This window comes from Etheostoma spectabile, chromosome 2 (assembly GCF_008692095.1).
Source record: "Etheostoma spectabile isolate EspeVRDwgs_2016 chromosome 2, UIUC_Espe_1.0, whole genome shotgun sequence".
Taxonomy (NCBI): Eukaryota; Metazoa; Chordata; class Actinopteri; order Perciformes; family Percidae; genus Etheostoma; species Etheostoma spectabile.
In genome coordinates, this window is record NC_045734.1 from 22,668,153 (window position 1) to 22,684,467 (window position 16,315).

The 16,315-nt window shown below is 42.2% G+C and overlaps 1 protein-coding gene across 1 annotated transcript in view; it reads left to right on the plus strand.

Moving 5' to 3' along the window:
* Positions 1 to 8,615: 8,615 nt before the first annotated feature.
* The window catches only part of ldb1b (LIM-domain binding 1b), a 14,361-nt gene continuing 6,661 nt past the window's right edge, over positions 8,616 to 16,315 (plus strand). The window contains exons 1-2 of the mRNA XM_032499539.1: positions 8,616 to 8,805; positions 14,693 to 14,795. Coding sequence (XP_032355430.1) covers positions 8,772 to 8,805; positions 14,693 to 14,795 — 137 coding nt within the window. The 5' untranslated portion in view covers positions 8,616 to 8,771. The remainder of the gene's footprint in view (positions 8,806 to 14,692; positions 14,796 to 16,315) is intronic.

Sequence of the window (16,315 nt, forward strand, 5' to 3'; positions counted from 1 at the left end):
AAAAAAGAAGCGGCTGGGCACTGTAACTTTTAGCAAATGTTACTCAAACAGGTGTAAATTGTGCATTATTATATTACATATTATTAGGAACTGTTTTCAGCAGTGGATTAATATACATTTTGTGAGGCAGTAGGTTATAGAGAGTGTTTACAGTAAAAGGATGATTTATGTGGGATGGACTCAAAATGAACTACAGTGTCCATGTTCATGGCAATGAAGGAGCTTGTCAGTTGGCGACTCCCTCTTACACACGCATACGCACACACACACAAACTTGTGCATCTGACGGAGAAAGACAAATGATATAGTGATGGAAGACATATTAGAGCGCGATGAGACAGTGGGAGGGATAGGTAGAAGGGAGGAAAGAGTAATAAGGAAGAGGTGCAGCGGGGGAGGAGGGGGGGAGCAGGGTAGGAGAGATAAATGGCCCAGTAGACAGGAAGATGAGTAAAGCGAGGGAGCAACACTGTGTGGCATAATGCAGACAGAAAGACTAACAGAGCGAGAGAGTGAATGGGCGAGAAAGGGAGACGACAGAGAGAGAGAGAGCTGTGGCACGTCAATCGCCCCCTTCCCGCACCCCCCCCCCCCCCCCTCCCTGCCATGTACAACCTCACTGGATGTAACAAGCCACTCAGATGGCTGCAACACACACACACACACACACACACAACACACACACACAACACACACACACACACCACACACACACACACACACACACACACACACACACCACACCAACACACACACACCAGAATTCCCGAAGATCATTTAAACCTTCATGTGCACTTCTGTACGTGTGTTTGTGTGTGTATGTGTGTGTGTGGGTGTGTGTGTGTGAGAGAGAGTGTCTCATTGTAGCAGTGGTGAAAACAGCCTCTACATATTTAAAGGAGAAAAAAGGACCCACATCACATGCTTGTTATTCTCTCAAATCTGCCTCTCAAGTCACTTTGACAGTCCTCTCTCTTTCTCTCTCTCTCTCTCTTTCAAGCACTCAGCCTCTCGTTCCCTCCCTTCCTCTTCCTCTCTTTCTCCCTCTCCTCCCACCTGCTGTATTTGCAGGTCTGTGATGGTGAGGCAGCAGAGGCAACCAGAATCCTTCTCACCTAAACACCCCACACGCACACAGCGCACACGCACACACCCCCACACACACACACACACACACACACACACACACACACACACACACACACACACACACACAGTGTGATTCACAGTGTGCAGCTACAACTGAGAGAATCCGATCCTTTGTGCTCTTTTTTAACCTCTTCTTCCCCTCTTTCTCTCTTTGCCTCCCTCGTCGTCACTCTCTCCTCCCTCCCTCCCTCCCTCCCTCCCTCCCTTCCTCCCTCCCTTTGCTCTCTGGTAGTGTGTGTGTCTGTGTGTATGTGAACAGTGGGGATAACAGACGCTCATGTGAGCAGCCTCAGTGGCGGCAGCAGTGACTGGTGAGAAAGAGGAGAGAGTAGAAGAGAGAGGAAGATAACGGGGATAACAGAACCACCACCATCATTCTGATCGGATTCACACCAGACATGTGAGAAGATGTCCGTGGGCGGCTGCGCATGTCCCGGTAAGTAGCTGCTGTGGTGATGGTTGCCGTTAACAACAGCCCAGCCGCTGCTGCTGCTGCTGCTGCTGTTTGCCAGCAGCTGACTTTTTTCAGGTCGTTGTTGTTGTTGTATTTTGGTTGGTGAGTGCAGCCGCTGCTGTGGCGTAACAGGGGCAGAGAAGGCAGGGGGAGAGAGGGGCCCTGGGGCTCTGTTTGCAAAGGCTCATGGGAGGTCACCCTCTGTGATGGCTGAGAGGATGGAGAGCAAAGAAAATACTAGAATAGATGGATCAAAATGTAGTCTGTTTCATTCTCACTTTTTCTCTTCAGTCTGACAACAAAGTGATTTTTACTGTTGTTTAGTTTGGAGATTAAGGAGAAAAAAATCTTTGTTGCCGGTTGTTGCTATGGCACCAGTAATGCTACTTCTTCTCTTCCTCTGCCAGTTTGTTTTTGTTCTTGTTGCTTCTGCTGCTGCGAGTGATGATTTCTGACTGAATGAAAGTCGGCACAGATGTTACACTCACTTATCCACAGTTTAAAAAAAACTGACTGGCCTCTAATGCGGAGCTATAAGAAGGATCAAAGTGTGACATTTAAAGGGCAAAGGTCACAGGCTCGGATCAAAGGCTTGCACCACTTCCCACACAAGCTAATACTCAATGTTTGTTTCACAGCTCACACTGGAGTATATCATTTTAGGATGATGATGTGATGAGGACGATACAGTCAGATACTTCTTATTCAGATTGAGCAGTTTTTTTGTCATTGACATGACAATACAGCATCACCACATTTGTTTGCCTGGTAATCAGTTTCAGTATTCCCAAAGATCCTCCTACACACGTTGTTTAATAGCCTTGTTTCTTTCCATCCTCTTTTGCACAGAAGTCCTTCTCTTTCTTCCTGAGTTCATGGCAGGTCGGTGAGTGCAGAGGGCAGAGATGTACTGACCTTGTCTCACACGTTACAATCACTCGCATCACCATTTGTTTATGGCTGCTGCTTTCAATCACATCTACAGTACTTCCCATCGTGTCTCTGTCCTCTCTTGACCCATTGAGAATCAGAACAGACAACACGGTTTTATTTCAGGTCCAACTTAAAAGTAAATCAGCAACATAAGAAAACTCTGCAGTCAGAGTTGCTTGTCACTATTTTTAATAAAATTAATTAAAGCTGAGTAACAGCCTCTGGGCTTCTGGGAGCTGAGCCACCGAGAGCCACCTGCAGGGAGTGATATCCATCATATTAGACCACCATATTGAGAGGTGTGCAACTTGTTCGCCATATGTGAAGGCTGAGGAACTCCCTGCAGTCCCCAAACTGTTGTGTTTGGGTGTTGAGTGCCTGACAGCAAACAGATAATTCTTCTCATTTTATTAGCTTTAACCAGACAGAGGAGGAAAGAAAAAGAGGAATCATTGTCTAGGCCTAGACCAACCTGTGCCGCTGAGCCTGGAGCAATATATTAAGTGTTACAGCGATTTATGTTGCACTCCTGATAGGACGTGTAGGACATGAAATATAATCCTATAGTTGAAAATTTATTCAAAATCATGATAGAGGTGTTTAGAACCTACTGCCACATAACATACATCAGCAGGAAAGGAAGATGTGTGTGTGTGTGTGTGGTGGGGGGGGGGGTGCTGCATCCCCCTGACGTGGCCTCCTCTCTCCTTGCTACCAGGCCACAGTGGCCGCCGTGGTCAACCCTCAAACAGCCGGGATGTGGATACAGAAATTTAGCCAACCACACATCCAGTATCAGATTCCCCTTTTGCCAGTCTCGACTTTAATCATTAGAAAGATGGAAACTCTAACTGGTTCCATGTATTGCGGTTTGGAAACTCTTTTGCTGACGGATTCTTTCAACGGCGGAAAGTTTAGAAAAGCAAATTAAGAGACAATGCCAACTCATCCTGGCCTCAAGAGTTGTGTGCAGATAGATGAATGGATGATGGAACAACACATGATTAAAGAAGAAGGATGTAGAGAGAGAGAGAGAGAGAGAGAGAGAGAGAGAGAGAGAGAGAGAGAGAGAGAAGAGAAGACTAGGAGAGAAAGGAATGGAGTAAGAGAGAGCGCTATATTGGCACTGTGATCAAACCAGACAGATTAGGTATCAGCAAGGACAAACTCTCTAGACACACCAGATGACAATTTGTCTTGAACACATAGGGAAACGTAGTGTACGTGTGTGTGTGTGTGTGTGTGTGTGTGCAAGCTTGTGTTTTTAATCTGTGCGCAGGGCCCCGTGCTATGAAGGCAAACGCTGCCACCTCAGCCGTTAAACAAGCCTGCACAGCAGATGCGGGAACCGTTTGTTTAGAACCGGGCCTATCTTGCGGTTAGATTGCATACTTAATCAATGTGGTCATGGAAATTTCCAAAATGACGTTATGACCGCACTCTTGCGCGCTCCACTTTTGCTCTCATATTGTTCTTTCTGGTGTTCCGCTTTCTTTTTGCCTCAGTTTCTCCACTTTAGGGATTTTCCCTTTTTGTTTTTCTCCACATTTATTTTCAATTTATATTAAAAAGGGGCGCAGAGTTGCTTCTCCAATCTTATTTGATGCCATGGAAATGAACTATAACTTTAAAAAGGCAACACAAGTAATGTTTGAACTTTTTCAAAGACCAAGTCATTCATTTATTTTCTATCGTGCAAACCTGGAAGCCTGAAACAATGTGTGTGGTGCATAAAACTTTGCCTATCCACCGTGATGTAACTAAAAATCTACGTAAACACTCCCTCTGAATTAGAACATTCGCCTCCATTCACTCATGTCAACTTTAAATGAACCTGAAGCTTGACCCTATACAGTGATGCTGCTTAATTTTCACACTTAAGCCAAGTTATCCCCCTCAACTTTCTTTATACATTTTAAACACCTAGAGAAGGTTAAGAGATGCTAGATAGAAAATATAATAATATAATTATAAAACTACAAAGAACTTTTCTCTGCACTCGTTCCTCTTCTCTTTCCATCCGTGTTTACATTCCAGAGCCATGTTTAACACTGAAGGATCCTCCCCCTTCTTGTGTGGGCTCAGAGTGTGCGTCTGTTTGTGTGTGTGCGTGTGTGCGTGTGTGTGTGTGTGTGTGTGTTTGGTGTACACCCAGCAGGTGTGCCCAACATGTGTGATGACCATCAACCAGTGAAGCCAGTGTGGGGATATGTTGCTGCCGAGTTCGCGACACATTCAGGGAAACGATAATTCCCTACAGTTAGGCGCTCTACAGAGGTTTTCTTGCTTGTGGTCAATCGGACTCTACCAAACCCTCATTACCCCCTCCCCCCCAGAAACTCCCTTCACCGCTTCTATTCTATCTCCCCCCCTTGCATACTGTTTGTCACAAATGCAGTGCTGTTAATACCGTATTTCATCCTTCCTTCCCCTTGTCCCCTCCTCCCCTCCCCATCACCAACTCTTTCTCTTTGACTCCCCTGAAGTTGTTAGCGAGGTTGCCTGGCCTGGCCTGGGCTAGATAGGGACCGTGAGGGGTTGTGGATACGGAGTAGGAAGGGAGGAGTGAAGGTGGAGAGAAATGTATAGCAGTCGAGAAGGGGAAGTGACTGTTGCCTGCTCTTCATGCAGGGAAGAGTCCCAATATGTTGATCCCTGATTGGAGGAAAAATGTCTTAAAGACTGCAAAGATCCCGAAGATCAACGCTAGAAAAATAGGCAAACAAGGAGACCAAAAAGCACAATGCTTGAGGACATTTATATAATGAACACGCTAGACATGGCAAGACAGTTGCACACAGAAAACAATGAGCCTGAAGGAATTGATGGCTCGGGTGGTGGAAACCTGAGACAGAGGGAAGGAGGATATTAAAGTTAACGATATTGGCATATACTGTAAGTACACGAGGGATGTGAGGGAAAAGGGTCGAGGAGAATGAGGATATAGTGGGCGTTGGGTGGTTGCGCAAGAACTGAGACCGGAGAGAAGAGGAGTGACATGGAGTGGGGTGGATTGATGGGGGGGCATGGGCAAGGGAGGGAAAATCGGGGGAAAGAGCGGCAGAAAGAGGGATCGCAGAGTGGGAGATGACACCGAAGCGCCGTTTTGGTTGGGAGGGGAGGAGAGGGGTGGAGGGTACAGCTTGAGGAGGAGAGCATCAACTGTTTTGCGTTTGTCCCTGCAGGGCTGAGCGGTGACGTGATTGGCTGGTTAGGGGTTGTGGGTGATTGGGCAGACCGTGACTCTGAGATCAAGACAGACAAAAATGGCTCCCAGAAACAGAGAACGCAGCATCAGGCCACTGTCATCTCCCTTCACACAGCTTCAGGACACCAGCCGCTCTACACACACTGAAAGAACCCACCACACACACACCACAACACACCAGGGGCCACACACACCCACACACACACACACACCCACACACACACACACACACGACCTGCTTACAGTCCCTAACCACCTTACACATTTCACACAGTGTTTATGGTGGGGGGTGACACGAAGATGCTGGCCAATAATGCAGATCATTAAGTTGCTATAATATGTAGGCTACATGTAATTTTTTTAGGACATACTTTTTTTTATGAAACACAGATGATATACAGTACATTATCGACAAACTGGCACACAACAGAGCCTTCTTTCTGATTTAATCTCTTCACCCATTGGCCTATACTGACATGTGACACGCTCGCTGCTGAAGTTCCCTTGTTGCAGTGTGTCTGTGTTCTCCTGCCAGAGAAAATCCTGAGTAGGGAATTCACCCAGTGAGTGAGAAAGTACTGTAGGGCAGCATGAAAACAAACACACTGGCTCACTGTGGCCACAAGAGGGCACTGCCATCAAAGGACAGCCTCTGATTGTAGGTCAGTTCTAATTTCTTCCCCCTATAATGATGAATGGTGAAGTCCTGACTGTAAATCAAATGCAGAATGATCACAACAGCATCATTTGCATACAGTTTTTCAAAGCTCATTTACATAACAACTGATTATTGTTCTTTTATGTTTATTGTTCGTAAGTGGTTTTGTTTTGTCGGACAGTTGACAGACAAAATAAGCAGTGGTGAAAGATGTATTCTGATCTTTTACTCAAGTTAAAGAAGCTATACAAAAAAAAGCCAAAAATACTTCAATTAGGTGTAAAAAGTAAAAGTACTCATTATGCACCAAAACAATGAGTGTTTTTTTTAAATTTATTATATTTTTTATTATTAGTAACCAGGGATGGGCGGTAAGAAAATCCTCCATTATGGTAAGTGTAATGATATTGAAGTCATTGGTACATTTTTTGAATTCTGCAAATTGAGTGTTTATGAATAAAATAACCACATGGACACGGTCTGTGTTATAGGGAGTCACGAGAATGAAATACATGACAAATGAAGATATCTTAAATTACATTAATGCAAACATGATATAAAAGTCAAATGTTGCCATGAAGCAGTGTGGGTTTCGTTTTTAATTATGATGGCCGTTTTGATAATAGTAATTACAAAGCAAATCAAGCGAGCTGGGAGATTGATGTTTATAGCAAACCTAATAATCATAATTGCACAAGAAGAGAAACACAGCAAATTGCACTGTATATGGTGGTGCAATTTGCAGTCAGAGAGATTTAGGTTTGATAGAATTGTGATGATCATTTTTGTAATAAAAGTAAATTAATAAAAGTATTTTTTGTTCATTTAAAGAGTGGTGCCCAAAAAAAGATATCATACAATGTGTTTGCCTATTTTTTTCCTATCTATATATATTAATGTCACAACGCTGCGCTCTTAGTTTGACAAGAGATCAATGGTACAAGTGTCATAATTACATATTATTTTATTCTTGTTTTGAAGATGAGAGAAATGGATTCATTAAACATGCAACAAAATTAATCCAAGCACATTTCTTTTTTTATTATTCAACACTAAGAACATATGAGTTAACCAAGCCTATTAGTTTAGCTGTTCCTATCTCACTAGTAGCTTCAACTGGATTTGGCTCACTTGATTTGACTGTTTGGTTTTAAGATGCTCTCTGAATTATATATTTCTATGGCATTAAAACATTCATGTTAAAACAAATTCCAGCGAGTTAGATTCTGTCTTGAATATTTTTACTTGACTAACTATGTATTTACAAAGTTACTGAGTATGTAGTTACCAATTATTCATATGTAAGTAGGATTTTTATGTTGGTGGTTGGCCGAGGTGAAGATAATCCCAATTATATTATACATAATTTGTAACAGTGAATCCTCTTTCCATCATATGTTTTTTATGTAAAATCTGAACCGGTAAAACATGTCAGATAAAAGTAGTTGAGCATAACAGTACAATATTGCCTTTCGAAATGTAGTGGAATAGGAGAATAAAGTATAGCACAATATGTATGTAAAGTGAAGTACCACTGCAGATAAGTGTCAGTGATTCTGACTCAACAGACTCTTTGAGTTAAAGCTGGCCAATGTTCTCTGTTAGCTGCGAATTCCTTCCCCCCCAAAAAGTGGTAGCTTGTCCTTTTGGAGTTTTTATCCGAGCTGAATCAGACATATAGATCTCTGTCTCTCCAGCTGATCCAATAAGATAGTAAAGAAGACTGAGCTGCCAAGTGTATGAAGTCTAGCAGACAGTGGCCTCTGAAAAAAACCCTGGAGAGATTTAACTATAGCTTCCATATAAAGGAATGGGACTATCTGTGCTATTGATGTGTTATATGTTCTGTTTGGGGGAAATAAATATGAACTGATGTAACTCTCTCTAAAGGTTAACTCGCATCTTTAAAGTGGGATCAATTTAGTAAGGGCTGTTATGACACACATACAAACACAAGACTGTCTCCAGATCAGCGTTTAAGTTGGTGTTGAAGGGAGGACGACTGGGACAGTTGTTATCAGAACTCTGGCAGATGTGTGTTCCGTTCAGTTTCCTGTTGACTAGTGAGTGGAAGTGGCAGTGACTGGATGTAGCTATACACATTTGCACATACACAGGGGACATGTGCATGACGCACACACACACACACACACACACACACACACACACACACACACACACACACACACACACACACACACACACACACACACACACACACACAACAGTAGGCATACCCCCCTTGTGCCCCTGAGCCTGACAGTCTGGACATGGGAGATATCAGAAAAAGGGAGAGGCAAGAGACACAGAAACCAAGTCATTGAGTAAGATCGGTATATAGCTGTGAAAGTGCATTTTTGGGTGACAAAATGGCAATGTCAGAACAGCTTGAAACTGAGGGAGGTAAGTCTCATTCTCTGACTTTTTCCTTGTTGTCTTTCTCAGAGCTTATTCAGCAACAAAAAACCCTAAGGTCAGAAAGACAATTTCTTATTGTTTTTATTGATATATCTTTGGGTTTCATGATGTTCAGAGAAATGCTGAACAAGTTTGGCCCCTTTCTCTTTTTTGTGTGACTTTGACAAAGGCGAATTAAATAAGTTGCCCTTGTAGGTTTAAGTGTAAGCTCAGTGAAAACTCCACACCGGGCACTTCAGGGAGTTTATTCAGCCTCCGCACGCTCTAGCTTTAATCAGTTATTGTACATGGATTTATGGCTTTAGGTGTGAATGTGTGACTGCAAGTTGGGAAGGCTAGCTTGTGAAGTGAGGTTAGGTTGTAGGGTGTGTGTGTGTGGTGGTGTGTGTGTGTGTGTGTGTGTTGTGTGTTGTTGTGTGTGTGTGGTGTGTGTGTGTGTGTGTGTGTGGTGTGTGTGTGTGTGTGTGTGTGTGTGTTGTGTGGTGTGTGTGTGTGTGGTGTGTGTGTGTGTGTGTGTGTGTGTGAAGACTTGCTGGTTGGGGTGCTGGTTGAAGATAAGGCCTGCCCTATGCCTGACAGCGAAAGAGACGGTGTGTGTAAGCCCTTCAAGCCTTTATCCTGACACACCTCCCACCCCCACCTCTTCTCCATCACCACACCACACACACATGCAGTGAGGATTAACCCCGTCATGTACCATTTCAATGGGCAAGCTTTGGAGACACACACACACACAAACACACACACACAGGATTAACCCTTGTGTGTCCATTTTCATGGATGGTTCTTAGCTCCGCTCTGGTTGTGACAGCATTGACTGCTTGTGTTGCCATGGCTACAGGGGCCAGTGAATGTAAGATAGGCAAATCCACATAAGTCACCCACAACACACACTCTAAGCTACTACTGACTACACCTCCCCCTGGTACTACACACAAAGATGCTGCCTGAAGACTGACAGCAGCCTCGCGAGCTATGAAGAGCCGGTGTCACAAGCTTACCATGGTCAAACCAATATACATAAACTCAGCCCAAGCATCTATGTTGCTGGTCGGGTAACAGGCAGGCCTTAGAGAAGCTTATCCTCTCGACATGTCTGGTTTCTGGGAGACACTGCACTTCACCATGTTCAAGATTTCTTCCAGCATGAGAGTCTGCAAGTCTTCAATTTTTAAGGGACTTATGTTCCGAGATTGCATATTCAGACAGAAAAGATCTGCAAATATGTCAGAATAGAGTGACACCCTCTGTTGTGAGAAAGCAGAAAGGTTAACATACAATGAAAAATCATTATTCCTGGCTTTACTTTCTCAGAAATGTCCGAATATCAGAGACAATCAAGAAAATGGTTGGATTACGAGGCCCATATTTTTAAATTGCAGAGGAGTACAGTATGACACTGGACTTAGGACAGATATAGAAGTGACATAGTAGGGGTGAAATGGATGTCTGACTGATGGACTAAATCATAACATTGATGATAAATATAAATCATTGATATTCTATTTACCATATTGACGTTAAAACAATGTTTATCTTCATTTTGGTACAATACTGCATTATTAGTGTCTTTCTTCTCTTCCTAGCTTTTCTTCTTTATCTTAAAGCAAAAAAATATAAATATTGTAGATTCAACATGCACTTTAACAATAAAGTTTGTGATAGAATCATATATATCATGTGTACCTTATCTAAATTTGTCAGATACCCTCCTTGAAATTCACCCTGCAAACTAAAATTAATTGAAGCACTCATCTATAAAATATACATTTTTTAAAAGATGTTCCAGTTCACATTTCTCCACACAATCAGCGTGGAGTACAAAATACAGTACAAGAGTAAAACTTACATAATAAATATATGTATACACTCTTTATCTATAGGTTACATTATTTAAAATTGTTCTCTGGAAAATAATTCAATTTCAACCCAAATAATGTTAAATTGTGTTGTAATAATATTACCTATCAGCACAGCCGCCTCTGTGTAGGCCTGTTAACTGTTTCCATAGAGCGACTCCCAAGAGCGGCTTAATTTGTGAATAAATCATTAATGAAACATTGTGTTTTCACTCCCTGTGTACATGGATAGTGTATAAATCAGAACTACGTTCATGCTAGTGGTTGCAACGTCCCTAAATAATTGAGGCAGGGAAAAAAAACTTCCGTGTTTGAAAGGAAAGAATTTTTCAACCTTGTTTTGGGATCACTTGTCAAAAATATCCCAGTCATCCTGATCCTACAGGGTGTTACAAATTAGCAAATGTTATGACATGCACATATAGATATGAAAACCCACTGACCCAACACTACTTGTTCTTTTTATACCCCAAATATGGCCATATGGATGAGTCCTCGCTGGCTGTGATCTAAATATCTGATTATAATTTGAGGCGATTTAAGGAGATTTAGAGGCCTATGGGATTCTCCTATTGGCTTAGTGCTTCGTGTGTGTGTGTGTGTGTGTGTGTGTGTGTGTGTGTGTGTGTGTGTGTGTGGGTGTGTGTGGTTGTGTGGCGTGCGTGCGTGCGTGCGCAGAGAGAGAGGTATTCCCAATAGTATTGTATTTACTGGTCTACCTTGACAGTTCAGTGTGCAAACTCAAAAACACAATTATTGAAAACAACCCAAGTCTGTTATAGGTGAATGAAAGTTAATTTATTATCTTTCCATCTATTTTTGACTGATCAGGCTGCTGCAGCGGCTGTGCATGCTTCACCCTGCATGGACCCATAGTGCATTTGACCGTGGTTGGCTGTCACTGTCTCAGTTCAGTTGTTTGCAGCAAGCTGATGTGCACTAATTAGGCAAACATGAAAACCACTTTGTAGTCAGCATGATGTTTATTTCCACACGCACTTCCACTCGACTGCATTAGGCCAATTGTCATCAGTGTCAGTTACAAGGAAGGAATGGGATGTAGAAGGAAGGAAGAAAAAAAAAATGCTTACCAGACAACCTTCATGTGCAGTTGTGCATTAGTGGGGGGGGGAGGAGAAGGGGGAGAGGTTGGCTGGCGGTGCTGGGCAGAGGATTGAGGAGCAAATGCATTGCGGAGGGAGAGGAGGAGGAGGGCCTACAGCTATTGTTCATGTCCTCCCGTGAACAAAGGGCTCATCTGGGTCCGTATGTAAACCCACAGCAGGCTTCAGCCCACTGACAAGGCCTCATGCGGGACAAAACATAACCGACTGACTCCCGCAATTTAGGCCTTATTCCGTTTCGGTCTCACGCTTTGAGGAGATTTTTTTCATTGATCCTACTCAGAGGGACGTATTGTGTTGGTACGTTGCGTCCAGCCAACCGCCGTCCAGCGGGCCTATCCGTTTTTACGCACGGAGCGTACACACGGTCTATCATCACGGATCTGTAAACATCAATTTTCTGATTGGACTTCTTTGCAGGTAAAGGGTCGCTTTCACCAAACGCACACTTTGACTGCTATGTCTGGCTGATGTAGCGATTGAATGTGATTCAAGAGCTGCCGTGGTTGTAGTGTGTCGTCTTATTTCGGTGCTTTATCGTTAAAAAGGAATTTAACGCTAAGGCGTTAGCAAGACGGCTAACACCAGCCAACTGGTTACCAACTGTTTTCTGGCTTTAACGTTAGCTTTAGCTAGCCGTGCAGGCCTAGACGGCTGATTTGTAACAGTCAACGTTTTGGTGGTGGAAGATGTCGAGGTTATTGGTTGTGTTTGGTCTATATTTACATGGCTTTGCATGGCTTGTTAAAATGAGTGCTGGTTAATAAGAAAAAGAGAGTATTACAGAAACATTAACGGTTAGCAAGCTACGTGTTAGCATTAGCTAGGCGCTTGCTGCTTCTAATTGCCTTTGTAAGCAGACAACTCCACGTCAAGTGTGTTTCGACTGTTAAAGTTATGATTTACACAGATGTTGAAAAGGGCACATGGAGTACGGCTTAATAAAAAAACGTCAGATTCATGTCAGATTTCGCTAAAAGTTTGCTAACGTAGGTTAATGGTTCAGTATAACAGCTAGCTATCGTTGGATGGACTTTAACGCTTGTCCCTGTAGCAATCATGGAGGCATTCTGGAGTGGCAGGAGTCCCAAACCACTATAGCTAGGTTACTTTTATTTAGAGGAGACAAAATGGATTTTTGTCTTTTTCAAGTAAAATGTATTGTTAAACAATGTTTTAAACATCCATATTACTCAACGGTGGAGATGAGATTTGTTCTTTTGAGGCCACTGACCATCACTTCAAGTCAGGAAGATATGTGCATCTATATTATGTAGCTATATTGCATATGGTGTACTGCGTCTACTTAGCTACTTGTAAGGGAAATAGAAACATGATTCCCAGTGGAGGAAGTGGAGTCCAGCTGATGTGATTGTGACTGCCTGTCATTAACCGCTAACAGGAGAAGAGAGGAGCTAATGGAGCTCTCAACAACTAATGGACACATAACCATCGATTATTTATTTATTTATCAAACCCATTTGTTTTCCTCTGTTGGTGCATCCAGCCCATAGCATAGCAGTGCTTGCTGACACAGTAAACAACTTGTTTTTTACACAAAGTGAAGGTAGGGTTTCAAAATGGATGGGAGAGGTATGGCCCTTTTCTCCCATTTAGAAGTGACAAATGTTTTGAATATCTGTGATCCTCTTCCTAGAAAACTTCTTAATAATTTACCTCATATATAAAAACTATGGTGTATATATGTAGCTACTGTTTTTAGTAGGAACAAAGAAGAATAGAAACCAGTAGAGATGTAACTTCTCTCCATAAGAGAAGTTACATCTCTATTGAATGGATACCAGCAGGATTTAGGAACACCAACCTGTGGGTCAGTCTGGCCCCTAAGGTCTGTGTTGGGCTGTGCTGTTTGTCCATTGCACTACAGTCTGTATGTGAAGTCAGCAAACAAAATACAGAAAACAAAGTCATCTTTTTTAACCTCATCTCACGGAGGAGAGGTTGTTTTACTCTTAGTTGTCTTACTGTATACTAGAAGTACATATTTCACATCACTGCTTTTAAAATCATTTTTTCCTGCTTGAAAACATCCTATTAATACAATTAAAGTGTATCTCTTCCTGTCTGTGGCTCTAGGTATATCATACACACATAAACCATGTGCACGCACACACCATCAGGGATACACTTAATATGCAGAGACAAGATACAGAGACATTAATGAGGCGGGGCTTCACCATGGTGACCAAAGAGGTCATGACCTAGCGGCCGGCATGCCCGGATGTCCTTTATAGGGGAGCTGGGCAATTAGAGTAGAACAAGGGGTGTTGGTGTAGGGTCAGTATTGGTCTGTTTGTGTTTAGTAATATATAGTTATTCATAGGGAGCAACATTTTCTGGAAAAGTGTAGCAGGAGTGCATTGTTTACAAGATGCTTTTCAAGATTATCATGTTGTTGTTTTGTCTTGTTATGAAACAAGATTGGTGTATTGGGGATGACCTGTGAATGAGTGCAACCAACTGAAACTGGGCCATACTGGCCTGTTCAGGCTGCATGTGCATTCACCCCTACACGATACAGTGGTTCTTTGTAACTATCAGAAGTACCACTGTAATTCCCAAGGGTGTAGCAACTTCAAGTACCACCTTCTGTTCTCTCATTTATGTCCTTTCCTTTTCGTCTTATAATTTAGGCCCTTATTAACAGCATGGCCAACAACACACTTGTGTGTTGAAAGGTGTACAGTATCAATCTTTAAATTTGTGGATTTATAAATACAGCATTTATTACCAGATTTGACACATTCATTGTTTTATCTAATTTAGCTGTCACACCCTCAAGAGTTTGATTTGCCATTATCTGTTTTATTGCCATGAAAAAAAGTTGAAATTTAAAAAACACATTTATGTTTCTCACCTTTCTTCCAGGCTGTTCCTCCAAGTCGTTCAAGCTGTACTCCCCCAAGGAGCCCCCCAACGGTAGCACTTTTCCCCCTTTCCACCCCGGCACCATGCTGGACAGAGACGTGGGGTGAGTTTTATGTCTGTTTTCTGTGTGTTTATGTGTCTGCTCTGGGTGAGGTGTTCACAGTTCCCGCCTTTAAGAATCTTTGACAGGTGCTTATAGAGCTGGCCAATAAATATGTTATATCAAAATCAAGATATGAGAGTAGATATCGTCTTAGATTTTAGAAATCTAAAAAAAATATATAGTATGGCATAAGTGTTGTTTTTCCTGGTTTTAAAGGCTAAATTACAGCAAAGTGATGTCATTTTCTGAACTTACCAGACTGTTGTAACTGTTTTATTATTCACTTATCCACTTACTCAATATATCCACGTTACTGATGATTATTTATCAAAAATCTCATTCTGTAAATATTTTGTAAAAGCACCAATAGTCTACACTACAATATTGTTGCAATATTGATAAGGTATTTGGTCAAAAATATTGTGATATTTGATTTTCTCCATATCGCCCAGCCCTAGATGCTTTTATTATTGCATACAATGTTAACATAGCCTTGTAAATCCAGCCTCAATATCATGACTTTCATTTCCTCAACAATATGTTAGTCAGGAAAACATCCACTGGTAATCGATTTTAGCTTGGCAGCTGGTAATCTGGCCAATCAGCAAACTGTAGAAAGTATATGGTGATGGCTACAACAAGCAGCACTGTATTGTGAAGTTGAGATGCAGTGACTGGTTGTATTAATTCAGCAGGTTCACAGTCTTTCAGAACAAGCACTCAAGACATTTAGATGTACATTCATTTTCAGAAGCTGTAAATTTCTCAGGAAACTAGTTTCAGTTGATAGTTTTGTTTGAAATGTGGTGTTTACAGGATAGCTGCAGTGTTTACCGGTTAGAAATCTGAGATCAAATCAAGGTACAGCCCATGTAGTGTTGTTTGTCCGGTCAGGTGCACCGACTGGACACTCCACTTTAACAGCTTGATGTCACTTTCCAGGATCATGTGCTGAATTTCATTTTAGCATAGCACATGGTATACAACACATGCTGGTATAACTACAATTGTTCTGATACCAGAATCGGAAATCCCTACTGTACTGCCTTAAATGTTGGTATCAGTATACAAGTCTATGAACAGCTCCAATGCCACGTAATTTATCCCCGAAAAAGTCTACTTTAAAGTAGTTTATTTGTTATTTTCCATTATGACTGACTGTTAAACTAGATAATAAAATAAATTTAGATGGAATTCATTCTCTGTATTTGTTCATGTTTTACAAAGGGTTTAACACTCTTGGGTTTAATGGTGATATTTCAGCAAAAGAGGGCACCTATCAACCTCCTGTCATTTGTTGAAAGGTTGATCCAATTGACCGTACGTTTAAGTGTTAGAGGTGTGAAGAGATCTCGCCCCGCAAGATCTTGTGATATTAAAACGATATCGAGGACCAATTGACTCTAAATCTATCTGTGCCAAATTTTGGTACCTGTGAGTGCGTAAGATGCTCTGTCCTCTCTGCGCGTTTCACAGAGAGCGGGGTTCAGCTTCGACACACACACACACACACACACACA